The sequence below is a fragment of the Eutrigla gurnardus genome (assembly GCF_963514095.1).
Source record: "Eutrigla gurnardus genome assembly, chromosome: 15".
Classification (NCBI taxonomy): domain Eukaryota; kingdom Metazoa; phylum Chordata; class Actinopteri; order Perciformes; family Triglidae; genus Eutrigla; species Eutrigla gurnardus.
This window is the reverse complement of record NC_139938.1, coordinates 6,822,918-6,850,887: the sequence shown is the minus strand read 5'-3', so window position 1 is coordinate 6,850,887 and position 27,970 is coordinate 6,822,918. Positions and strand designations below refer to the sequence as shown.

At 42.6% G+C, this 27,970-nt stretch overlaps 3 protein-coding genes across 5 annotated transcripts in view; 2 read left to right on the top strand and 1 right to left on the bottom strand.

The window, feature by feature from the left end:
* LOC311026194 (flotillin-2a) overlaps positions 1-27,970 on the top strand; it is a 66,719-nt gene that overhangs the window by 22,914 nt on the left and 15,835 nt on the right. Inside the window, exon 2 of one of the 3 annotated variants that reach the window (XM_084029583.1) lies at positions 26,639-26,687. In XM_084029583.1, the coding sequence (XP_083885709.1) occupies positions 26,639-26,687 (49 nt within the window). Of the gene's footprint in view, positions 1-26,510; positions 26,688-27,970 lie in introns of those variants that run through there. The other 2 variants (XM_084029584.1, XM_084029582.1) reach the window with 2 other exon arrangements.
* dhrs11a (dehydrogenase/reductase 11a) lies at positions 624-16,250 on the top strand. Its single transcript, XM_084029286.1, has 7 exons — positions 624-979; positions 13,036-13,245; positions 14,156-14,250; positions 14,655-14,784; positions 14,955-15,047; positions 15,138-15,203; positions 15,292-16,250. The coding sequence occupies exons 1-7, from the start codon at positions 848-850 to the stop codon at positions 15,331-15,333; spliced, it is 768 nt and encodes a 255-aa protein (XP_083885412.1). The 5' UTR covers positions 624-847; the 3' UTR covers positions 15,334-16,250.
* On the bottom strand, positions 16,393-22,964 carry LOC311026009 (sodium- and chloride-dependent GABA transporter ine). Its single transcript, XM_084029285.1, has 13 exons — positions 22,789-22,964; positions 22,289-22,423; positions 22,005-22,209; positions 19,614-19,746; positions 19,407-19,541; positions 19,186-19,289; positions 18,953-19,077; positions 18,195-18,307; positions 17,956-18,096; positions 17,772-17,871; positions 17,542-17,642; positions 17,288-17,455; positions 16,393-17,161 (listed from the first exon to the last, which is right to left on the bottom strand). The coding sequence occupies exons 1-13, from the start codon at positions 22,913-22,915 to the stop codon at positions 17,012-17,014; spliced, it is 1,737 nt and encodes a 578-aa protein (XP_083885411.1). The 5' UTR covers positions 22,916-22,964; the 3' UTR covers positions 16,393-17,011.

The window sequence follows — 27,970 nt, the reverse complement described above, 5'->3', positions numbered from 1 at the left end:
TGATCAATTCTAGAGTTCCTATTCTGCGAGCCACTTTGTTGTAGCCGTTACTGCTAAACACTACAAACGGGGCCAACATCTCTGGGACGTATGACAAAGTTTGGGATCGGTTTTAGTCCTCTCAAAGGATACTGGACATTTATGGGAAGTTTGTAATGTAATGTAAATTGTATATGTACGATATTAAACATGAGGCTGTAGCTTTTTTGTAATTTCTACTCAATACTCAAAATTAAAAAATTAAATTAAGGCTTTAATATTACTGAAGTTATGTGATAAATATACTTTGATTGCTATTAATCATTCATTGTTGATTCATCAGGCATAAGATGTATATCAATCTATATATAATCATTTGTGTAGTTTACTGTGAATGTGAGTGAATGGTTCAGCAAGCATGGAGGTAATACTTCCTTCATTATTCATGTTGACATCTGAAATGTCAATGTCCTCAGTTACACTAATATAAAGGAAAATACATGTAAAACATTTACGGGGAGGCATCATGCAAAACACGTATTGTGTAAATTAATTTTTGTCCAGTAGGTGGCAGTAGATAGCCTCACGGAGAATTCAAGGCACTAGGCTCAAAAGAAAGTGGGAGGGGATGTGAACCAAACATTTACTCACGCCAGGGCTCTTCATATTTCATCCAGAGGAGCGCATGGATCCGGGCTCAGGCACACTGCCCGCCGACGTCCTGGATGGAGAGGAGGCTGCACTGTTGCATCCCTCATTTTGAACACATCGCACCGATAGCTGCGACCGAGACCGCTTAAACTCAGCAGACGGCGGGACAGCACAAGGGCCGTTGTTTAGCGTACAGTACCGGCATAGACAGGAGGAGATGGAGCGGTGGAAAGGCAGAGTGGCCCTGGTGACCGGAGCCTCGGTCGGCATCGGAGCGGCTGTAGCCCGGGCACTGGTCCAGCAAGGCATGAGGGTTGTCGGCTGTGCCAGGAATGTCGACAAAATAGAGGTGGGCATTTAATTTGATACCATTAACAGCTGTGAAACAGTCTGCGCGACTCGCGGGTGAAGCTAGAGCAACAACAAACTAACGTTAGCTAACTAACGTTAACTGTTAGCTAACATTAGCTTCACAACTTCAGCTAGAAACCTTTAGCCCCAACGTTCAGGCGACATGGACGCTGTCTCTTTGTGAAACCTAGGTAACGACGTAACGTTAAACAAGAAAAACAAGGTTGCTTTAACCCAAATACTTTAACGTTACAGACGCATATTTGACGTACCGGTATAACAAATGTAAACTCTAGAATAGAGGAGCTGTGACATCACGAGCTCTATAAACTATAGCTAAACAGCTAGCTATACAGATATATCATATGAGTATTACAGGGATATTACTGTAACGCGGATTGACATACAGTCCCACCCACCAAATGAGGCAAAAGTGATGCGCTAAACCAGCATCACTACCCCTCTTAATCTGCAATAATCTCTATTATTAATTCTTGTTAGGAGAATTCACATTCTTTTGTTTGACCTTCTCCAGTGAGGTTAGAGGTCAGGGTCAGCAGCAGAGCAGCGTTTATAGAGCTGCCAGGCATTCACTGTGTGCTTTTGTCAAATCGCAGTCCAGCGAGGGAGACACCTGCTAACAACTGGCCATTATGTGGGACAGGAACTGGTGGTCACCCTGCCATCCTTCATCTACTGCCAGTGTTACAGTAACAAACAGTCAAATACCTCGCCATCGTTTCCAAAGAGGTGCCAGCAGGTACCCATGGGTCCTTCGGGAGGGCCAGGGCCTCTTATGAGACACTAAATTAACAGTGTTGTCTAGTGTATTTCAGGGTGACCTGAAAAAAAAGATCCTGAAAGAAATGATCAGAATTTCTACCTTATACGACCATGAATATTTTCTTTAGAAAATATTTTTTTTTACAAACATTACATTGATATATTCCATTATTTCATTTTTGACATCAAGGCTTTATGTGCAACATTAATTGCTGGTGTGGTTTTGAACAGCTATTCTTCAATACACGTCACGTTGTCAAATTTTTTTAGGTCAATGCTCAAATAGCTGCATACCAGTGAGTTTAAATCATACCCACTATGATAGTAAAAGACAAACATTAGTGTCATGGTTGATTACGTCTTAACTGCAAGTGAATTAGTCACCCGCATATTGAACCAGTGAGTTTATTGCTGTAAAAAAATTCATTCATTCTTGGGAGTAGGGATGGGACGATATAAGATTTTATTGCAGATCAGGATAAAAATACACAATAATTTGATCATGGATAATTTTCATGATTGGGATAATCGTAAATATCATCATAAGTTACTTGAAAAAGCTGTCTAGTTTGCTACCATGGTAGAGAGTTAAAAATGTCAGCCCGTAATAGTAAAACAGACTTGTTCTTGTTCTTCTTAACATGTTGCCTTTTTAAAACGTATTTATCGTTGAAGTGAGACCTTATGATTTACGATTACCTTATTTAAAATAGTTAGATTATTGTTTCTTCACTAAAAGAAGTATTGTCTCTGTGATGCAGTAAGAAAAAAGATGAGATGAGAAGAGTTTTTAAACATATTTTGATGAATATCGGCGATAATATGGTGTATCACAATTATTTTGTTCAGGATAACCATGACATTTTCATACTGTCCCATGCCTAGTTGGGAGTATTGACTGGAGGGCAGAAGCCAGGGCAGGTGTCAGTGGCCCCACCCCACTAACTCTTGCCTAACCATAAGCCATACGGCTCTGTGCCTTGCTTATCTTGTCAGCCAATAATTAAGCTTCACCCCTCACTTGTCCCAGCTCCTTGCAGTGGGCTAACGAAGGCCGACGCTCAGCCACATTTTAGGCAGCTAATGTGTTTTCCCTTAAAGCAGAGTACGGTTGCTTGGCAAGCATTTCATTGTTAACAACACTCTTGATTGTTTAGGTGGTGTCACCTACCTGTGATTAATAATTACTGGTTCCATTTTATGGCACCAGCCATAAAAAAACTGGCTTTTTATCACACTACACTTGATGACGCCATATAGTTCTGTGTCTGTTAGACCCGTTTATGCTGCTGCACTGTTTGCAATAACCATCTTTGGCAAGAACATTGAAGCAACATGAAGGTCTCAGGAACTCAGCTGATGATGTTGTTGTGAAAGCGCAGATTGTGCACGTCATGTCGAAGTTATTTTTTTCACTCTAGTGTTAATAGGAATTCTTCTTCTTCAGTTAGGTGTTGTTGTTTTTTTGTTTTACATGCAAGCATGTTCTCCACCTTGACTACACACACACACCCATGCCCATACATGCACACAATGATTGTGAATTGCGCAATAGATGGCCTCCCTCCATTCATACTCTGGTCACATGGCCCCTTCTGTCAATAGTTAACTGCAGCAGCTTGTTTCAGGGTCATAACTGTTTAATTCTTTGTAGTACTTTGACATAATACAATCACAGCTTAAGCAATGCTAACTACTCTTGTCACTCTGAGGGTAGATTAAAACCAAATATTTGGCCAAACTAGAGATTGATATGCGGTTGTGCAGAGTGACATGTTTGCTTCTCTCCCACTCGATGACAGATCTCATCTCATTGTACAAGACCTTAGCGAGTCGTCTGTGTGAGGAGTTGTGGGACAACGCCAGTATTGTACTCTTTGCAGTTCTTGCTGTAGTTGTGCCAAACCTGGCATGCTGCTAGTGGGGGATGCAAGTGCCCACCACTAAGTCTTTGTTCTTCTTCCCTTTTGGTGTTTAGTTCTATACTTGGGGACATAAAGCTTTAAGGGTCATTCTTGTCCAACAGCAATATTCACACACAGAGTAGAGCAGATGAAACGGTGATCGAAGATAGAAATGTATTCAAAAGTTATAGATTCCTGTTTTTCTCTGAAAACAAAAACTGGAGAACGTGCAGTGGAGAGATGTGGCAGCAGCATTGTTTTGTCTGTGAGTATAGAGTTGGCAGTTGGGGAGCAGTTGAGTTAAAGGGAGACGTGTGGTCACCATGGACTCTGTGCAGGAATGGAGACAACAGGGACCCATCCAAGTAGCAGCACCACGGCTTCTCATTAACTCTTGTGAAACCCTACAGTTGAGAGGAAGAAGCATTTATTTCCCTGGAAGAGCATTCTCCTCACAGTACACACGATGTATTGTCTGGTGATGTAAAAGGTTTAAAAGTGGCCTCTGTGCATAAGAGCCTTAAGACAGTTTAAGGCAGTTTAAAACTGTGCCATTGTGAGGCGTATGTATGCACTGCAGAATTTTATTTTAGCAGTGAGATCACGATCAAACCGAGGAAGCATCCTCTCAGGGACGTAATATAAACTAAATGTTTTTTTTTCTTTTGAGAATTCTGCCATGTTAGAAGAATTTTAAGTCTGAGCTCATATCTGAAGAGGCGATTTACATTTACATTTAGGGCATTTAGCAGACGCTTTTGTCCAAAGCGACTTACAATAAGTACATTTGTCAAAAGAAAGAAACCACAACATATCATTGCCGATAAAGTAGGAGCTAAAAATAGAAACAAGTCTTAGGTCTTCGTCTGAGTAAAGTAGTAGATGTTCAGCAAACATACCTTAAGAACAACAGTGCTATGATCAATATGCTAAGTAAGAACATAGAGGTGAAATATATATATTTTTTTTTTACTGTAGTTACTGGTTGATTAAAGCTTTTTTTGTCGGACCTCTAAGGCACTCTGGCTCAGGCCCACATAGCCCATATGTTGGGTTTGTTATATCTGCTTACCCAGCACAAGGTGATGCAGTAGTACATACACCGTTATGGGAGGATGAACTCCAGTTGCTGATCGCAACAACTCAAATAATCCCTCATTTACACCACAAATATTTGTATTCTTCGACCACATTTTGCAGGAGAATTCCATAAGTTGTAATTCCAAGAGTAGTAATGAAATCTAGAAAAGTCTTTGCTTTCTGAATCTTCCATAACCTGGTTGTTTCTAATGTCAATGTTGTTATGTGTACGCTTAAACCGTTCCCGTGTAAGATAACCATAAGTTGCACTTTTCTGTTTTTGTATTATCTGCAGGCCAACAGCAACCTTTTTGCTCTGGGGGAGGAGAGGCAGAGTGGGGATGGGGTGGGGTTTGACACATAATCAATCGGTGGTCGCCTATGCATTCAATGATTCCTGGAAAGTCTAGTTTGTGTCGTACTGTATGCAGGCCGACAAGAATCATCAGAGACTAGTTCTTTATTCTTCATTGGTTCATAAAATCGTACACCTACAATCTCTGTAAAGAATATATTTGAATGATTCAATGTGCTAAACAGACGTTGATTTTTACAGGGCAGAATTAATTTTCCATTCTTGGAAATGGAGTTGTCATATTTGTGTTAATCCAGGCTATGCAGAAGGAACATCTGCTTCTAGGTAACAAATCCATCTATTTGTATTGTAAGTCCATTTAAAACTGCCAAAGTGAAACTGACATTTTCTGGGTGCTTTGAGGCTACCCACAATAGCCGCATCTGTCAAAATTCAAAGCGTTGGCTGCTGCAATTTTAGATCAGATAAATTTAGCAAACATAATTTGTTGGTTTTAAGTGCTAAACAGATTTGTGGTTGGCATGCAGAGAGCCAGTGAGTAAGAGAATTGAGATGAGACATAAATGTCCAATGAAGATAATTTATTCAAAATGATTGTGCTCAGCAATAAAGAAAAACATGTTAAGAAATCGCAGGAGCAGAGAATGATGGATGATTTTCCCCCCTAAATCTGGCCCGTCGATGCTGATGTCCTTTTGAGATAATAGCGTTGGAATACATTGGTTAAATTCACTTTTAGGCCTTGGCCTGTTAGACTAAGACTTTGTCAAAGTTTCCAATTGGCTGCCTGTTAATGCAACTCTGCACAAAGCAGTCGCCTCTGCACTTTTCTTTTAACTAGCATAAGCAACTCTTATGCAAATGAGTGAATCCTAAATTAAAACTTGAAGCCCTTGGCAGGTGAGCCAGGAGGTTAATTTAAGGCCTTGGCTGACCAACTTCGATTTTGTGCCCATTCTGAAGGAGGTAAAAGGCGCTCAGTCATGCTTCAAAAGCTGAGGTGACACAATAAAAGCCAATCAGTGTCTCTGTGTCTGCAAATCTGACGCTGTCTCAACCGCCTCCTTTAGGTTGTGTCTGGACAGCCCGTCCTGTGATTTCACAGTGAATAGATTTCACTCCAGAACGGATTTGAAGTGGGTCAGGTCAGACGGCTTTACTCTCTTTGTCTGATACCCTCTGCACTTTATGTTCCGCGCTCTCTTTTAGTCTGCTTTGTGATTCATCTTTTGTAATTTTAGTGTGCGTGATGTGCAAAATGTAGAGTTAAGTGAATGTTAAATTGACCCCGTTTAGCTTGCGTACATTAAATACGGTGTGAATAATCGTCCAGTCATGATGGGCTTTTTGATGTATCACTTGTCATCGGCTGTAAGAGAAATCGCAGCGCTGCTGTCTTCACCCACGCACTAGCAGTTTTATTTCCCGTGTCCTTTTTCTCCTGAGCTCATCGAGTTAGGTTACAGCTTCTTCGGCTCACAAGCTTTTGTCTTACCCGTGCAGAAAGCTTTTCCACTGACTGCACGTTTTTTCCACTTGAGCTGCGAGGTGACAAAGACTTATACCTGACTAATAATCCAGCACGGTTCCACGGATTCTGCCCCTAAGAGAATCAACACTGTCACAAACACGGCTATTAACTGCGTTTCCTCATGTATGAATCCTCCCAACGCAGCAGGCCAGATTGCTTTGAGGCCATCAGTGACTCATAGGTATGTAGACACAGATTTATGATATAAGAGATGATGCTGATAGGAAATCAGTCTTTTCTCTTCTCTGTAATGCTCGCAAGTTTGCAAACACTATTGCCATCAGTACATTTCCACCCTGGGATTAGTGTTACTTCAACACATTTGTTTAGAAATGTCTGGTATATTTTTTCTAGGAGATAGATGGATTGATACCCTCTTAAGAGCAGGTGAAGTTAGATATTTCTAATTTTCATCTATACTTTCTGACTGTAGTTTCTACTGAAATCTGATGAGCTATACCTGCCACTTTCTCCATAACCCACCACCAAAGATATTTTCCTCAGACCTGTATTAATACATTATTATTGCAATACTGTAAAAACACATGAGTTAAATTTCTTCTCAACACTTATTTCAGGAGTGTTTTTAATTACTTATCACCGGGGCCTCATACATTTAACAGTCTGATGAGTGCAGACAGCTCAGTGACCCCTATGAGCCATTCTCCGTGCACCACCGCTGTGCTGTCCTCTCTGCGCTTATCATTTTTCAAGGTGTAAGGTTTACTGGCATTGACATTCCCTCCCTGGGCCTCCTGCTATGATAGGTGGGGCGCTTCCTGTCCTGTCCTGTTGAAGACTTGCTGGAAAGCTCTTCTTTGCATGTGCAGTCTGTGAGAGAACGGGGGAAGACATCCCCACGTAAGCGCTAAGTGCAGAAGCAGGCCAGCACTTGTTATTGAATGTTTGTTTGTAGCAGAGGGAGCAGAGTGCAAAAGAAAGCACTCTATGGTGAAAGCATTTCATGAGACTGCAGCACAAACACCGAGACAACTGGAGTTCGCCAAGTTCAGGGGGAGGGAGGGGGTTTGACGAGAAAGAATGCAAATTGGATTGTTGTCACTTCGACACCGGTCAAATTGGATTTGTTGCTGGGTGTTTGTTAGATTTTGGAAACATTTTATGGCTATTCTAAGCTCGTATGCCGAATAGATCCAGCTCAGTCTGGCCCAGTTTGAAAGGTTTTCATCTTGGATACGTCAGATCAGTGGATCGACACCATCTCCCTGAGCCTCTCCTCAGAGAGTCAGTTTTTGTTGTCTGCTCGGGGCTGGCGTTATTATAAACTTAGCATGCATAATGACGTGGCTGGAACCGCCTCTAGCATGAGAGCGGTGTCATTGTACCGATGGCCGGCATCAGGTGCGGGAATAACTCTTCACATAAGATGGAGGGGACACGTGACGATGCTGGTTGACTAGAGGGAAGCTTCACACTGCAGCATGTTTCAACTACAAACAAGAGAACTGGACAGACATTTCTGCTATCATACGGTACCCATGTGACTTTGTGAATAAAGACTGCTCTCTCTCTCTCTCTCTGTAGTTAATCTAGTTTTTGAAGAATTGCTGACAGAAATGCCATCCTCGCACTGCTTTCTCTCTTGTTTGATGTAAAGTTGTGCTGCTGTGTCTTTGTTAGTTTGAGGAAATAAAATGCCACCACACTGGTTGCACCAGTCTGTTACACATCACCTGGTTGTAGACTTTTTCATTACTCACTTGTCATCTGTTTTCTGTTTTAACACTTCTTTAAAACTTACTGTCTGTCAATGAATGTAATATGTAATATATATATATATATATATATATATATATATATATATATATATATATATATATATATATATATAATCTTTGTCTTTATGAGACGGCCCTGAAGGAAGTGCTGTAAAACCACCCTGTCTAACCTTTAGACCTTTTGGTGGCGGTCTTTCAGTTGTGAAGAGATAATCACACAACCATCCCTTCTGCTGCTATTATACAGCCTCTCACCTTTGACCACCAAACTCAGTGTGACTGTGCTCAGGCTACAACTTGAAACACAATTTTACACAATGGTAGTTCAGATGGATTTAGGTTTTGCAGAATAAAGCGTCTCAGCTGGATGTGTTCCTCAATAATAGAAGAATTCATTTTCCTTTACTTATTTATTTGTGTTGTAGCTCCACGCTCCATGTTATCTCTTTACAGTTTTGTCTCGCTGCTTGTGTTGCTTGCTTTCCAGTTACAACACTTGAGAAGATAATTGCAATAAAATAGTCTTATGTCAGTTCATCCATTGTGTGGATTTTTCCTGTGTAGGGATGCACTGACCCGATACCGATACCCGTGCTTTGTCTATCGAACAATACTGATAACAAATCTGATACCAGTGTTTAATTAATAAGCTATATGCCTCAGTGATAGTGACTGAGATTTAAGAATAGGAAGAGATAGGATTTTATTGCAGATGGCAATCTTAAACACAATAAATTGATCATTTCTATAATCTGGATCCGTGTGAACATCACTGCGAGTGACATGAAAATTCTGTCTAGCCTGCTATCATTGCAGAGAAGACAGCTTCATACACTGTTGCTATTTTTAAAATTATATTCATATATCATGTTTTTATTTGTCCTTTACGATCTTCACTTGTGCAAAAAAATGTGCTCTATCTGTGATGCATTTTTTTTAAGTTTCTTGGCTTAATGTGAGGTTCAGTGATTCTAGTATGTTTTGCTGCCATTCTAAGAATTTTAAGCATGTTTTGATGATAAAAGGTCTAATATCGTTGTTATTATTTTTGCCAGGATAATCATGACATGAAATCTTCATATCATTCTGTGTCTACTGGGATCCTTCTTTTATATGTATAAAGAAAACAGACCAGACTTAAATATAGCTTTCCTAATTTTGTAAAACAAAATGTCACAATTAAATACAGATATATATGTACTGAATTGTTAAATCATACACCACCAACTAATTATAACTTTTCAAAATGAACAGGAATTACAATGAAAAGACATGAAATGTGTGGTATATAATCCATATCCATCCGTGGGCCTGTGCTGCCTTTTTCTCTCATTGTTGGGTAAAACAAACTGAAATGTGAATGCGTTTGGTCAGCTTTAATACAGGTTTTGTTTGCTCCCTATCACTCTCCTTCTGTTTCTCTTACTGGCTGCCAACCCGCCTCTACTCCTCCCTCTGTCTGCACACTGTGATAACTGGACAACAGTTTCAGTAATGAGGATGAAAATGCAACATGACAGGCAAATTATTTTGTGTGTCACAGGTATTTAAGAGCTGGGACAGGAAGAATTAAGAGAGGAGGGGTTTTTCTGGCAGAATGTGAACTGCATGACACTTTTTTTTTTTTCAACCAACTACCAGACATTTCAGATAATAAGAGGGGGCACAGTGGTCTATAACACAATCCATGTTTTGTCTGTGAGACCTCCTGAGTCAACCTGAGACAAATCTAATTCCTCAGCTCTCTCTGCCATCGATCTGGCTCACCACTTACAGCTCGTCTGCCTTTAGCGTTTTGGCATCTTTATTTTTATCTTTCCTCTTTTCTAGAGTGTTGTTTTGCTGGTCCATTTACACTAGTTCCACGTGAGTGAGTGGGCGAATGATTGATGAACACGGTGTGGGACAATGATGTCGCTTGCATTGTAGAGCTTATATAACAGCCCCCTGCAGGGGTTACTGGCCATGAATGTGACTATGTAGGCATGTACACATGTGTCTGAGTGCTGCGTGGGTGGGTGTACACCCATTACTGTAACATGTAAAGGCTTTATGACCTGTTGTAACAGCATTTGTCTTTTGAATTGTAAGACGTTTTATCTTTCAGCGCCGGTCTTATCAAGGCTTTCTGGGTAATAGCATACAGTGATTTTGCCCAAGAACAAAACCATATGAACTGATAATATGAAAATAGGTATGCAAAATATTTTGAACTTTGCAAATGTTGTCAATAGAAAAATACTTCAGTGTGTAGTTCAGTGATTGGATTGGACTTAATTGATTTGGGTCTGTCTTGCACGCCTCCAGTACACCTTGCCCTCAAACACACTTATCTTCAGTTTTATGTTGTGTTCCCCCGAGGCTCATTTAGCAGCACTGGTGTGTGTGTGTGTGATCTAGTTAGATGTTTTTAGTGGGTTTTCTCTTATTTTCTACTTAAATGAATTGACATCAGACATGTCTGCACACATCCACCTTCATTTATTTGGACTGTGATGAATGAATCGTGTGCAGAGGACATTTGCCAACGATGTTGCTGTCTGGTTGCTTATCTGTGGGACAGGGTGCTGTAATGCCGTTGCTGTAGGCGTGGCCAGTATGAGGGCTGGTAGTGGCCATGGCGGTACAAACTGGTGCCAAAACCCTCACACACACAGAGATTCACAGCCTGAGACTTCCTGTCGTTGGACCAAGATCACAGCCTGTTTGCTCTGCTGCTCCCACTTAAACCTCGTCAACACAACTATTTCTCCCCCTCCTAACAAAAGACTGGCATAGCTTCCCCTCTATGTTAACCTCCTTTCCGAATAAAGAGGCGCCGCTCCACCAGTCTGTCCGCCTGCTCCTTGCTGTCTGAGCGCCTGTCCCTCCAGGGATTCAAGTGAGTGTGAAGTAAAGATCTTTGTGAAGGCAGTTCAGATATTTCACTTTAAAGGCGTCACTCCAACTAAACCGACCCGTGATCACAGCTTCACATTTAAGGTAATGGGCAAAAGGGAATGGTTCACCCGTCTACAACATGGGCAAAAAATGTTTTTAAGTCTTTACAGATGAGACAAGTGTTGTCAGTGTTTTAGCATTTTGACAGCTTTATTCGGGTAATGCCTACTCTCTGGATAATCCTAGTTAAACAGCTTAGAGGAAGAGCAGGGAAATCTGCACACTCCAACTGTGAGATATGATGCATTCACTATTTTGCTATGAGAATAAAATAATGATCACTCAGTCCAATTTCTTTCAGATTTTAAAAAGCAGACTTCACACAAGCTTTCCCAAGGAGGAGCTGCAGCAGCAACATCCATCATACTATAGTACTTCTGTCCAGGTGTCAAGTCAAGCAAACAGAAAGTCCCACAACATTAGTCACATTGCCCCACACTACTACATGTGATCATTTATTACCTTTCGTCACATGTAGTATTGTCACACGCAACTTCCTGCTGCTGCTGTCTTCATTTAGATTCGGACTGGAAGCTTACTCAACATTGTGAGCTGTGAATATTTACTTACTATCTTTACAACATGCTCTGCTCTGCCTATAAAGCAAGGCTCAGTATTTAACATCCATGCACAGAAGGAATGTGTTGTTGATCTTAAAGAAATAGTTGGAATGTTTTGGGCTTTATGCAAATCAATACCTTGCAGGGACTGAAAGGACCAGTCCAACCCTCTCACATACTCTTTTTATGTGAATTGCATACCAAGTCTACTACTTCTTTTGTATTTGTACAGTTTGTGTTTTCCCACATTACTGACAATACTTTTGGGGTGGAGGCATAGTTACATAAATCCTGCCTTTTTATATTTAGCTACTTGTTCACTAAATGTACTCAGTGATACATTTGGAGCTAGTTAATTTAATTACCTTAACTAAGCTCCACTAAGAAGTAACAGTAGAGGATAAACAGTTCAAATAATTTACTAAAAGTAATGAATAAATGGTTCACGTTTATGTATTGAATAAGACCAACACGCCAAAGTATGCCATCACAAAATGAACTTGTTATTAGAGGACACAGAACTTTTGTAAGGTGTAAAAGGTTAGTTTTTTTTACATGATCGACTTCTGAAACATTTAGTCGTCTTGGAGCGTTACAGTGCTGGGGCATCATCTCTGTCAACCGGCAGCCCCGCGCTTATCACCCACGCCCCCTCCTGTCTGACTGGCACCCAGAACGAGACATCAGGTGACTGGTGCAGCTGTGCCTGGCAGGAGGATCTGTGTCAGTTTGTGTCGAGCCCCACAGCAGTGGACTCCGCCAGCTGACCTGGTTGGAGTGCAGCCTGCTCAGCCCAGCTGTAAGGAGGAGGCTTGTGCAAAAGCTCGCTTCTTTGCATCCAAGGTCATGATTTGTATTTTAGTCCAAAGTGGAGTGAATATGCTTTTTATTATCCGGTAAAGACATACTCAGACTGAAGTGGTTCTGGCTACAATGGTGCTGTCAGGTTACCTCTTGCCCTTAACTGGTGTGGGGTTAATTTTATGGTTGCATGTTCACTGATTTCCCTGTCTGAGCAGGTAGGGTGTTTATGATGGCACTGACTCTTAATCACGACTCTGCAGGTTAATCATTTCTACCTCTTACCAAACAGTGTCTCCGTCGCGATAATCAGTTTATGGCAACATGTGTTTAATTATTGATTCCCTTTTGTGCTATCTAATATTAAATTGTTAAATTGAGTCTGTTTGGTGTTTTTCAGAAGCTGGCAGCAGAATGTCAGAGTGCGGGCTACAGTGGCACACTGATCCCTTACAAGTGTGACCTGTCCAACGAGGAGGAGATCCTGTCCATGTTCTCCGCCATCAAGACGCAACACAAGGGCGTGGACGTATGCATTAACAACGCCGGACTGGCCCACAACGAGCCCTTGCTCAGCGGAAAAACCGAGGGCTGGAGGAACATGATCGATGTGGGTGGATCATCACAGACATACAAACATAAATGCTTTGGCCGATTCAACCCTGAGAGAAACGATGTATTCATTTAGTGTCGGGATGGTTAGAATGATCCCCTTGTGTTTGTGTTATGTCGATTTTTATGGTCGCTCTAGTCACACCGAAAAGTAGGAGGAGGAGCTAGGAACGAGGAGGAAGGAGGGGGAACGGTTTCCCAGTGAGTGTGGAAGTGTTGTGTTTGCAGAGCAAAGAATAAGAGTTAAAGCAGAAATGTGTGGACGCATGGGTCAGTGCACGCACGCACACACACACACACACACACACACACACACACACACACACACACACACACACACACACACACTGATTCCCCTCCCCTCACAGAGGCTGCTTCATTGGCTCTGAGGAGAAGCCCTGGCACGGCAGAGGCCCACTAATGAAAGCCAGCTCTATTTCTCTTGTTTGGACCTTACATTCTGATTCATTGAGCTCTTGACCACTGAAGACCCCCTGCTCTAAAGTCTCCAGAGTCCAACATTCGTAACGCTCGTCCATCTGTTGTCATGGCAGCCCACATGAAAGTGTACAGCAGTGTATTTTTAGCCTGTGTTTAATCTGCACGCTGACCTTGTTTGGTCACTTCCCCCCTATCTTGCCACCACGTTGGCTTTAACCTGCCGTCTATCAATGTCACTACAGGAGCAGCTTAGAGCCCACAAGCTGGACAGGAGCAGCAGGTCTAGCATAGTAACTCTGTGAACATCAGTCAGCTGATAAAGTTTCATCACTTGGCATTCTTAAATTCTGCAACATCACTTTTTAGTTCTGCAAATGGTATCACCTTAACTTTGGCTCCGTGTTATTTAGTGCATATATAAATTGATAGAAACATACATTGAGTTGCTGTCTGCACTTTCCCTGCAGGTGAATGTCTTGGCCTTGTCTATCTGCACCCGTGAGGCGTACAAATCAATGAAGGAGAGGAATGTGGACGATGGCCACATCATCAATATTAATAGGTAAGCTATACAGACAACCTTTGAATCTAAGAACAAATGTATAGATTAATCTGAAAATATCTCAGACGGTTTGTCCAAGGTGATTTTAATCTGCGTTAAGTAAAGCCCATTGTTTGCCCCACCTGGCCCCCTGCTGGACCTGGAACAAAGTGAAGAACTATTGGATTTATTATAATCCTGTTGATACATTTTGTGGATGAATTAAGTGAATCAGCATGTCTATTTTTGGATACTGGTCTGGACCTTTAAAGCCCACTGAGACACTGTATATTACATTTAATCTGTGCTCAGTGCCAGTAGAGGCATTTAAAATAACAAGCAAGAGATTAGTAATGCGTTACCTTAAATCGGCTTTGAACCAAGGTTGAGTTACAAAATGTGTACAAACGTTCCGTGTGTTACAGTATGGGTGGACATCGCGTGGTGCCGAGTGCCGACGAGCATTTCTACTGTGCCACTAAATATGCTGTGACTGCTTTGACTGAGGGGATACGGCAAGAGCTTCGGGAAGCAAACACCCACATCAGAGCCACAGTAAGTTCATCAGAGAGTGCAGGTTTCTCTTTGACCTGAGCCTTTGCTTGCGTATTGTATCACATAAATCACTGTACATACGATGTTCCCTTACGCTTTCCCCACCTAATTTAGACGTGTTTTGTCAGTACCTAAGCAGGATATTCCTAATGCATTCACCTCCCCTACAGTGTATATCTCCTGGAATAGTGGAGACTGAGTTTGCCTTCCGCCACCACAACAGTGATCCAGAGAAAGCAGCTGCAGTGTATGAGAGTATGAAAGTAAGAGGGGGCATGTGACTCACACGATGCATTTCCCAACGTGAACGTGTATTGTTGCATCATTAACACTGTTTTATCTCTACTTTTCAGTGTTTGAAAGCAGAAGACATAGCCAGTGCAGTCACGTTTGTCCTCAGTGCCCCTCCTCATGTCCAGGTATCTCTCTCTAACTTTTATACCATCGTATGTATCCATGTTGAGTGGTGGCAGGTTTCTGTATCCATGTCTTTACTTGTGTTATCAGATCGGAGATGTGCAGATGAGGCCAGTAGAGCAGGTGTCATAGCAGTGAAACGGGAAGCTGCAGGAGGAGCAGACAAGACAGCAGCCATGGTGACTCCTTAGCGACCTCTGCTGGGCAAGGGTGGGTGTGGGGTGGGGGGTGAAACAAATCAACTACAGCTGTGTTGGATCTGCAGGGACGTGGTCAAAGAGGGCTGGAGCCTTAAGGTGCAAGGAAATGAAGGGCGTGGACTTTTGGAAACCACTACCAAAATACTACTGAATGCAGCAGCCGGGTGTTTGTGATTATTGAGCCCAGTCCTGAACTGAGCTGACTCCAGACTACAGTAGGAACAAATGAGAAAGGAGAGTTGCTGCTGTGCTATGTGGTCATCTGCACGACCATCACTTCAGAGGGAAGAGTATGCCATTGATTGCACATGTTTTGTTTCTGTTTTTGTAGGTCATATGACATATCTTTTTGAAATTAAATGGAAAAGAGTAATTGCTGTTTATAAGAATGACCTTCTTTTTTTTTGTTTAAATCTTTTTTTATAAATATTTTAACTTTTGATCATAGATAGACGTGGTCTCATACTCACTAACTATAGACAATACTGTCTTACCTACTGTAACTAACCATCATCAGACAGTCCATGCCACTACCTTTACTCACTGTGTGTTTTCACAAACGCATTCGGTTCCCCTTGTTTGGATCTATCCACGTTTCAACCCCATATAAGGAATCAGGAAAAGTACCTGTACAGTACTTGTACTGCACATGGATTTCTACTATCCGCCTTTTTGCCTGTGTAATTTCAGTCGTTCTGCACTTTGGATTCATTTATGAGGAATTATGAGAAGGAAACACTGGCAAATTATGCAGGGGAAGAAACTAACTCTGTGTACATGTATACCCTAGAAATGTGTACCTGTCTGTGGAAATTTCTCCTTAAATGAATAAATAAAAACAATTGCCCAAGTAAGTCATGGTCTGTGTTATGTTCATCAGACAGACTGTTAGAGTCAGCCCGTCATTGCAGAAATAAGACACAAGTGGTGGACTTTGTGACAGGTTTTTATGACATCTTACATGACATGACATGACAGAGTTGTGTGACCCGTGTACGCCTCTGTTTACCACCAGCGTATATCATTTTTGTCAGATATGCCCTGTTGTATTTGACCTAATAAATGAGTCCACAGTGGTTTATGTTTTTAAGGGAAGTGGTTCGGCTGTATGAACTGTGAGTGCAGCATCACTTTGTAATTTTATTGGTTTAAAACGTGCGTACTAAATCAAAGTACCCGACGACAGATTTACACCTGCATCAACAGACTTGGCCAAAAGATGGCACCCTTTGCAAAGTAAAGTCTGCATCGGCTGAGTTAGGGAAGCGTGTGGCGTCCTGAGCAGTCCTGTCATCTGGAGCTCTGTCACAACAGAGGAAGCTGTTGGCCGGATATTAAAGATGTACACAACAATAACCGACCCTGTACGCCGTCTTTTCACAACATCAAACTGTTAGAAGTTCTACAAAATCTCAAATGTAAAAACAACAAATAAAATTAACAGGCGCTCAAAAATGGCCATTTTAATATACCTGCATGGCAGATATGCAACAACACATTTTCCCAAATCATGTTAGTTAATTCTTTGTAGGATACTTGACCAGAAGTTTGCTGAAGATTTCAAACTAATGACAGACACTAATTTGTGATGAACTAAGGGAACGTGAGGATCATAGGTTTGTCTGAATAGGATGTTTTTCAGGCAGGTGGATGTTGGAGCTGATGACGGCTAAGCCTGCAGGTGTGCCTCCTCCCCTCTCATAATTCGGCATTTTTGAGATTTCATTCAGGGCGTACGGTGTGACGGACCGCTTCAGTCTCTGTGGGAGAAATGTACCAAAAACATCAACACATAGCTTGACTTTCAAAATGATGTAGCCACACATGCGTACTAACTGCAACGTTTTGGACGAGGTACATAAAAACAAAAGGTAAATGTGTGTCACCTGCATGAATGAGCCAGGTAGCACCCACAGTGTGTGTATAGCACCCAAAGGAATCCAGATGATGGAGCCCATGGCGATGAGCCAGCCAACCCCCTGAGCCCAGGGAGGAAAGACATAGTCCTCATAGCGGGCTGGTTTGAACTGGATGATGGAGAAAATCAGGATGACCTGCCAAGAAACATTTAATGTGACACTTTAGAGGGATCTCAGTTTTGATTTGGGGGGAAACTATTTAAAAAGGGCTGTTAACTTACAGTGATCAACACAGGGGCAACTACTAGCCAACACATTCTGAAGAAGATGTTTGCTCTTTTTCCAGTCATCTCCTCTAGGTTGTTTGAAAGGCGATTCACTCCTGCGCATGGAAAGCTACTTCAGTTATCAGCCGTTGACAGACGTTTACAGACGTTTACAGTCACATATTATACATTATACATTATTACATCAACTGGCCACTGAGGAAACAAACACAACATCTGCTCACCATAACACCAACAGATGGCTATAACCTCAAAGAAGGCAAGAAACATGATGGACACGATGGCGGTGTAATGGTCCATTAGCTGGAACACATAGATACCCACCTGGAAAGACACTCGCTCTTTAGAACGGCAGGTACATGTATGTACGTTGGTTCGAGCTCACCTGGTGAATTACAGTCTCTCTACCTGCATGATGCAAGGGATTCCTAGGAGGCACGCCGTAGCACAGATAGTCAGAACAAACAGCTCCTTCCGCTTGAAGAATGTGATCAGTTGTTGATAGAACTCATCCATGAGACTGGTCACCATCACTTCAACCATTGCAAACTGGAAAAAAGGAAAAGCAGAGTCCCGTCGAACCTCTGTATTGCTGCACATAACCTGACTATAATCACTGATGTGATGATGTGTTCCCTGTCAGCTACCTCGCTGTCCAGTCCGAGGCAAAGCAGCATGAAGAAGAACATCACAGCCCACAGCTGAGCCACTGGCATGCTGGCAAAGGCTTGTGGGTAAACAACAAACACCAGTCCCGGACCTGGATGCAACAAACGAGGTGACAGTGTAGCATTGCTCATGTCAGTTTCCTTCTAAAGAAGAAGCTCATGTGAAATGTGATGGAGATATATGGTTGATTTCAGCTGTTTATAATATGAATGGGAAGATACCAGGCTGCATGCATACTAATGGTGTATATTGTAGCACAGCATTTAATAAAATCAATATTTATGTTTTTTTAATGCATTTATTCTAAATATTTTAAGCTTATAGCCTTTCATTATTTTTTGTTTTGTGATTAACAGTATTTTCTAGCAAAAGTGTGTCATAAATTAGGACAAAATGAGAGTTTGTCCTTGGCTTTAATCAGCTATCATGACTTTCACTAGATTGCAGCTCTGCTTGCACTTTCCCATAAAGAAATAACCAGTAACAACGTGAAGCATTGCCTTGCAAGGATCCTGATTTATAATATTACAAACTCTCACAAAGGCAAAATATTATTTTCTTTTCTTTTTTTGGATGGTGGGGATTAAAATCATTTTCATGAGTAATTACCAGTCACACTGGCAGTATTATTGCAGGAAACTGGGCTCTCCCTAAACCAGAATTAAATCAAACCAGCCTCCCTGGAGCTGAAGATATTAGTTGAGATTTTTATCAATCACTTGTTTTGATTTCTTACCATCCACAGCCAGCTCGCTGACAGGGATGCCCTGCAGATGAGACATGTATCCGAACGCAGAGAAAATGACAAAGCCTGACAGGATGCTGGTGAGGGAGTTGATGATGGATATAGTCAGGGTGTCCCTGTGGGGGGAGAGCAGATGATGTTATATCATTTCCTTACTGCCCAGTGATCATCATTGTCACTGCTGACGGGAGGAAACTGAGTGTGTGAGGACGCTGGCTTATTACTTCAGAACGTTGTTGTTGAAGGAGTTGTAGCTGGACATGGCCAAGAGCGAGCCGAAACCAATCCCAATGGAGTTGAAGATCTGAGCTGCAGCGTTCACCCACACCTGCAACACAGAGGGACGGTCACCCAAAAACCACTTATCGCTGCCAGTACGAATTAACTGCACTGCTCTCCAGTATCAGACAGAACCAGTACAGATCCCCTCTGTCTCCCTCCTAACCTCCACTAAGAGCAGCTTGTCCCACTGCGGCACGATGAAGAAGGATATTCCATCTAATGCTCCCGGAAGCTGCACATTATTGATCAGCAGGGCAATCAGGATGACGTACGGGAATAGAGCCGTGAAGTACACCACCTGCAACCAGAGACAAGCGGCTGTTATTCACTGTCCGTCTCCTTGTCTCAACTTGTCTCTCTTTTCACTCACCTTGCCTGTTGATTTCACCCCCTTAAAAATGCAAAGGTAAATGAGGATCCAAGCCATGAGGAGAATGAGGAAAAGCTCCCACCGGACGGTTCCTGCTTCATCTACTCCACTCGTCTGCTCCAGCATCTTATATCTTCAAAACAAGCCAGAAAAAGAGAAAAGGTAGTGATGAAGATTGTAATAATTTAAATTATAAGCATTAACAAACAGACGTCCCACATCTCTTTTCCCTTGTAGTAGTAAGTTAGTTAACATGTGTTGACCCACTGGGGATTTTAATGTCTTTGATGGGCTGTGTCATCATCATCTGACCACCACTGATCGTTGACCATATTATCATCCAAATACCATTTTTATACCCCGTAAGCACCTATCATATCAATAATATGCCAATTTATGTTTGATACCTATAACCTAATGCGCACAGATGCAAATGGATGATAAGGTGTTAAAATTATTGTGACCTGAAGTGGTATTCTGATTTCAGAGATAAAACAAGGAAACATTTCAATATTACATTTTGACGGAATTGTACTTTGCATTGATAAAAACCCAGTGCTATATACAGTATATATACTGAACAGTTCATGCCCACATATTCACATAATAAGGCTGCATATCTGACATCTTCACGTAGCCCATTTCTTATATTTCTACTCACCTAACACTGCATCTGATAACATCAGATCAAACGTGAGAACTTGTTGTCCTTTCTGCTCATCCGGAAGCAAATAAATACACTATATTTATATTGCCAAAAGTATTCGCTCGCCTGTCTTGACTCGCAAGTGACATCCCATTCTTAATCCATAGGGTTTAATATGACGTCGGTCCTCCCTTTGCAGCTATAACAGCTTCAACTCTTCTGGAAGGACCATTCTTCCAGAAGTGTATTTGTGAGGTCACACTGATGTTGGACGGGAAGGCCTAGCTCTCTAATTCATCCCAAAGGTGTTCTATCGGGTTGAGGCCAGTCAAGTTCATCCACACCAAACTCTCTCATCCATGCCTTTATGGACCTTGCTTTGTGCACTGGTGCACAGTCATGTTGGAACAGGAAGGGGCCATCCCCAAACTTTACACGTGGCACAATGCAGTCAGACAATTACCGTTCCCCTGGCAACCGCCAAACCCAGACTCGTCCATCTGATTGCCAGATGGAGGAGCGTGATTCGTCCCTCCAGAGAAAAATGGAAACCCATTCCATGAAGCTCTCTACGCTGTTCTTGAGCTAATCTGAAGGCCACATGAAGTCTGGAGGTCTGTAGCGATTGACTGCAGAAAGTTGGTGACCTCTGTGTTATATAAGCCTCAGCATCCGCTGACCCCGCTCCGTCATTTTACGTGGTCTACCACTTCTTGGATGATATGTTGTCGTTTCCAATCACTTCCACTTTGTTATAATCCCACTGACAGTTGACTGTGGAATATTTACGAGTGATGAAATTTCATGACTGGACTTGTTGCACAGGTGGCATCCTATCACAGTACCACGCTGGAATTCACTGAGCTCCTGAGAGCGACCCATTCTTTAACACGTTTGTAGAAACAGTCTGCATGCCGAGGTGCTTGCTTTTACACACCTGTGGCCATGGAAGTGATGGGAACACCCGATTTAAATTATTTGGATGCGTGAGTGAATACTTTTGGCAATAAAGTGTATGTAATACCTACACACACATCTCATGCTCACAACATGATAAACCATTCATATAGGTTGCAGGCTAACAGAGCCACTTGCGTGTGTGTGGACTCTATAAACATAGATAGTTTGATAGTGTGAGCAGGGACCTGGTATGTTGTCCTGCCACCCAAATCCAGCTGACGAATTAATCATTTCCAAGGAAATGACTGTACAGAGTTATGTGTTGCACCGAAACATCCCTGGTTTTACACATTCCCACGTTTACCCACTATCTGCAGTTAAACAAGTTAATAAGCAAACCAGCCGTTTCCCCTCTCTTCTCCTGTAACAGCAAGATATCCACAATGGAAGATGTAGCTTCTTTTTCATAAGCAGGACGTCATTGCACTTTAAGCTATTCCCAATACATCCCCAGTATATCCACATGAAAACCAAAGAACTGACATATGCTAGGCTGCAGAAAATTCATATTTTAGATAAGACGAGTGATTAAATTCAAGGTTAAAAATGACGTAACACTTCCGGCACTTTAAGATAATCTATTTCATGTTTTCTAAACTCTTATCAGTAACCTTCTCACCTGATTTCCCGCACATGACTAATCATTTTATGTTGTGTTTTAAAATAATTTGTTCACCTCTGTCACAGTCACCAGACTAATAGCGATTTTGTAATCATGCTGTAATCTGAGCATTATCTCAAATGGTTTTACAATTCTGAAGCTATCGCTGGTTTCTCCCACGTACTTGAAGAACTCCTGGCTGGCCGTGGAGGAGTAACTGCTGTTGTTGGCATGATTGGTACAGTTGGGTGTGTTCCAGGTGTTGTTGCAGTTCTGCCAGGGCAATGTTGCCCGGAAGGAACTGAAGAGATAATAGAGGGCCCAGGTGATGACCACGTTGTAGTACGTGCACATGATGAAGGAGATGGCCACTGATGCGATGCCCACCCCTGAGAACGGACAAACATTATGTCAAAAATAATGTCCATTTTTCCAGTTTGGACACCTTTCAGTGACTGGGAAAATTACCTTTTAACAGTGGGCAGACGATAGCCAGAGCATGGACAGGGCCTCTCCTCGTGTACTGGCCCACAGTCAGCTCCATGTACAGCAGAGGGATCCCCAACACCACCAGCATGAGCAGGTATGGCACCAGAAAGGCACCTGGCAGTATGGCAAGTCAACCGTCACACATGTTTTGCTTGGTTTCGGTTAGGTTTCTACCGGTTTTATAATATCCTGGTGAGATTCCCATAAAATGCCTTGTTTTACTGTAAACCAATGTTCCCTCCAGCTGCACATGCAGAGTTTCAGTATGGCCTTGTAACACATATTATATTAACACTGACATGCACACTCAGGTAAAGTCAGAACAACTTGAACATTTTTCAACACAATCAGCATCAATACAGGACAACGTGTTTAAAACAGGGCTCTCTAACATCACAGCCTGTTAACTCTTGGACCCAGTGCGTATGTACAGTACTGGTTTCACTGATTCATTCATTGATTTCATCTTCATGCCTCACCTCCTCCACTCCTGTAGCAGAGATAAGGGAACCTCCAGACGTTGCCCAGACCCACGGCACAGCCGATGCCAGCCAGGGTGAACTCTATCTGCCTGCTCCACGTTGGTCTGCTGAGCTGCTGCTCCATGTCTGCTCCCCGTATCACCACTGTCGCTCGTCTGGGCTGGGCCAAGCTCCATGGAAAAGTTAGCTGAAATTTAAGTGACTCGGGGTGATATAACCTTCCTTTTTTATTATCCTTAATGATTAGCTTAGCAGAAACACTGCAGCGGCTCGTGAGGCTCACAAAGAGGGACGGTTGCGTGCCATATACACACAGTGGCACATTAAAGGTGCAATTTTGTCATCAGATTTGTAGCTATGAGTGAATGTGTTTTTATTTTATTTTGAATTTTTTTTTTTTTTTTCAATTCTATACTTTTGAATATTTTTTATCACTATATTATTACTTTTAATACTCCAATATATCACAAGCTCTGTCTCTGTTTCATCAATATCTTTACAACAATGAGAAATCTAAAGCTCCCTGGTAAAGACGAAAGGAGATATCTTGTATGCCTCTTGACTACTATGTTACTCATATGCATTATGCCACCCATCACACGAGTGTCACGTGCTGAAAAAAACATGTGACACACATGTAACGTAGATTTCATGTGGGGTCATCGCTGTCAAACAAACCACATGCCTGCGCCCATAACAACCTTTATGATAAGCAGAGATATGACTAGTGGCTCTTTAAAATATGTAACCATGAAGAAGAAGAAGTAAAACCACACAGCTGCTTTCTAAAAAGCTTTTCCTTGCAATTAGGTGTCCCAGGTGGATACATTGATTTCCTGTATTGTCTCATATCATTCATGAGAGATCAATATTTTCATTGTTTCGACATTTTGGAGAAAACATTTAAACTATTTGGCTAATGGGGAGATACACATTATTAGATGAATGCCCTTAAAATTGGGGATGTTTACAGGCTGTTATCTTTCAAAATATTAGACACATGTTGTGCTGACGACAGTGTAATCCAACAGAGATGTTTGAGGTGTGGTGGGAAGATTTACTGGGTCATGTATTAAAGTTGGGTTAAAGAGGAAACACGGCTAACTGAGAAAGACAGCTTAGCAGAGGGATGTAATGTGACAAACAAGCCCTCAGTCTTTGTGCTGATGCCAAAGCCAACTCTGCTGCCAGGAGGAATGTGGTGCAGCAAGAAATCAAATCAAAGAGTATGTAGAGGCAGAGGATGAACAGTAAAGCAGTGGGGCTCTGGGATGACTGAGACATCAGATAGGTGGAAATGATGCAACCCACTTCCTGTTGTACAAGTACATGAAGTACATAGTTACACAGTTATAATTGTGCAGTGAGCACCTGCTAGAATGAGTTCCCTATGTTGCCCCAAGAAATGAGTTCCCTATGTTTCCCCAAGACTTGTTGTGAATAATGAAGCCTGAGATCGGTGTGTGTGTGTGTGTGTGTGTGTGTGTGTGTGTGTGTGTGTGTGTGTGTGTGTGCGTGTGTGTGTGTTATATCTCTGGATGCACACACAGAAATGCAAACAGTGGATCAACTGTGAATCACTGTAGCACACAAAAACCTAACAGATGAATAAATAAAACACTGAATCAGGCTGCACCCACTTCATAATAATAATAATAATACATTGTATTTGTATTGCACTTTACAGTTCAGCAATCAAAGTGCTGCAGAGCAGGTCAAACTATAAAAATGATCAAGGTAAAAATAGTTAAGGAGAACCTATAAGAGACATTTTGTACATTAAAGACATGGTGTTCCACCTCCTCGGAGCAGCCGAGGAAAAGGCCCGATCACCCATGGTGTGGAGCTTGGTTCTGGGGGCTTGGAGGGTGTTTGTGGTTGCAGAACGGAGGGTGCGTGAGGAGGTCTGGGGGGTGAGGAGTTCCTGGAGGTAAAGGGGGCATGTCCATGAATGCACTGGTGCGCAAGTAGACTTTACTCAGCCAAGTATGCGGCAGCAACTCCAAGTGGCTGGGCCCCCAAATGACCCATCCTTCTATGATCTTCAAACAGCCACACCCCCAAAGTGTGTTGAGTCCTTCAGTCCTTCTTCTACACCAGCAGGAAGCCTGATGAGATGGTTCGGATGAAGGAGCGGTCCCTAACTTTAATCTCCACCAGAGACCTGGTCCCCCCTCCCCGGAGCCTTGAAAGCCTCTACACCTAGGTGTCGGTGTCAATCAGAGATCCTGATGAGCAACTAGGTTTCAGTATGCCTCGGGTCCAAGACTAGAGGGTGGATCACATCAATCTCTTGATCCTGACAGCGCCGCAGGTGAGCACCCTCTCGTATCAAGCGACACATCATGCCCTGGAGCCAGTGATCAAGCAGCTGGATGAAGGGCCTGCTTTCACACCTGCTGGGTACCGAACGTCACCGGGAAAGCTACTTGATAGTTCCTCCTCCTTGAAGTCTTCTGTTGGACATTTCAATGTTCTCTAAAACACAGCATGGACACCCAAGGGAGAGGGACCTAGGTGTGTAGAGTCTGATCGTAGCAGCTAGTTATCTAGTTATAACTGTTCTTCCTGTTGTGTGTCCATGTGGTGGGGATTGAACCAGGACTCCTTCGCTAGTTCTGCTGATATAGCCTGGCTCGATGAGCCTCTGCCTTCACTGGAGACCTGCTGAGATGCATGTCTGTGCCACGCAACGCGGGAAGGACACGCTGCATACCTGCACTCTCGTTGTCTTCGACTCGAGAAGGTTTATGGCCCGTCTGTGTCTCCGGGGCTTCGTCACCAGCTTCTTGCCTCTGTGTGGTAAAGTGTTCATTGTCAGAGCTCCTCCACCAGATTTAAGAGTTTAGTTGCTAAGGAGATGGTGGCTAGACGGCTGTTAGCAACTGCACCGTTGGAGAGACTTGACTGGCCCTTGAAATCTGAACCTGGTCTTTGTTGCTGCTGGGCCACTGAAGGCCGGGTTCAATAGGTGAGATGAGGGCACTCCTTTAGTTCTTGTCATACCTTTTCTCAAGTGTAAAATTAAACTTGTTTTTGAAGAGAGGATGTTGAAATAAGAAGTTTCGATCCATCCAGACCCATGGCGTGTCATTGAGAGAGCATTGATTTGGTTGGTAGTTTAACAGCCACAAATGAGCTGTCATCAAGCATCGTCTGAATGGTAAAAGTCAATCCAGTACGTTGACTACGCCATGGTCATGGGTCTAAATGTAGACCAGGTAAGTGAGTCCTGTGGATCTGCCACCCAACAGAGTTTATCCGTCTGTTGCTTTCAATATCTAAGCGTTTGAAGAATGGGCTTGTTTTTCGACTGGATTGTGATTGTACTGCTTGTGAAAACAAACGAATCTAAGATGCTTGCTGCTTGCTTACTAAGGGCTCAGTACCACAAACACGTCGCTGAAGAAAAGCACCCTTAATTCTTGTGTAGGTTACTTTCGTGAGAGGAAATTTAAACAACCACGCCTTTTTATTATTATGGTATCTTATCCCTCGACGGCGGAGGAGGGGCAGAAAAGGAGGGAGGGGTAGCTGATCAGCTGAGTCAAGTGGCAGTGAATCAAGAACGGAAGTATGGAGGTGACCTTCAAAATAAAATAAAAGGGAATACTTTAACACACATTTATCAATGTTTCTTTTATTTTGAAAGTTGTAAGCGGAAGTGACATCTCGTATAGCGGTCTAGTGACGCTTTTCGCTGCTCGACTCTCGCCCGTTGAAGAAAAACCCCATCGATAATTGAGAGTTGGTGAGAGGAAAAAACGAGATAAACATAGTTTATAAGTGAAATTACTTTCGTTAGACTCGAATAGGTTTGGATACGCGTTCTTTTTCTGTCGGAACAATGGGGAACTGCCACACCGTCGGACCAAACGAGGCCCTTGTGGTTTCAGGTAACGATTACGCTTTTCTGGTCGATGTGTGGCTGCTCTGCTAGCTCCTCGGGCTCCTTGGCTCGATGGACATCTTACTGCCTACGAGGGAAACCCGGGCTAGCACATATATAACCAGAATACTCACAGCCTCCATTCGACGTTTAACGTGTGTTTATTTAATGGCGTACATTAGTCACGTGTCACACAACCAACCGCGTAACGTTAATCGTTTGGTGTAACGCTAGCGTTACTTTAGTAGTCGATAGGTCCACGCCACCATCCCTGAAATAATACAAGTCTCCCCTTAAGTGTGTTTAACGTTATGTGGATGTATGGAAATGTGTCGTCATTTCGTACCTTAAGCGTTTTATTCAGAAATACGTCTGTTATGTCCCCGTAATACATCCACCTGTTTTCTCTGCTGTTCTTCTTAAAGTCTCGGTCAGGAATTCGGTTCTGGTTCCACATCCGTGCAACGTTTTGCTCATGAATCTGGTTTAACTGTGCTGTTTTTTTGTCGGTAAAGCGTTGATTACAGGGCTGGATGTGGGGGGAGCTGGACTAACGGCTTTATTTTATGTCCTGTGTCTCTTGGATCAGGACCTGGTGGCTCCCTGCCGCAGGAGGAACACAGGCCGAGTTATTACATTACAGGGACAGGGCTGATGTATCTGGGGCCTGACACAGGACACAGGCTTTTCATAATCTCAGGGGCCCCCATATAAAAACTCAGAGGCCAGGGCCCCCTTTTGTGTCCGCGTCAGTCCCACAGACTGGCATCACAACAGCTGATAAACACATTCTCTACTGTCACGATACTCAATACCCAGGAAAATACTCCATTCTTGATACCATTTTTGATACCACGGGGAGATCAGAACATTACAAATAACATCAATAACAACCCTTTTTCAAAAAGTTTTCTGATGTAGTGCAAAGTCCCCCCTAGTAACATTTAGACAGGGCTAATTTCTGTGTTTTAGTCAAATCCAAACTGCTAATCACGTCATGTGATATGAGTTCCTAGACTTTTAGGAACGACTGACCTTTGCCTTAAATATTTTGTAAATCTTGTCTTGATTTATAAATGTGATATGACAGTGTGTATTGACGCAAAATATCTCCAGCAAGCTCCTGTAACTGAATCTGTTGGGGCAGTTTTCCTGTTTAACTCACAGTGTAGAGGGTTTTTTCCATTGTGAACAAAGTATTTTATGAGCGTGTCAGTCACACAGAGGAATTAGAGCAGAGGCAAGTGGGCGTGAGTTGCACATCCTGAATCAAAGGCTGATAAATTCCAC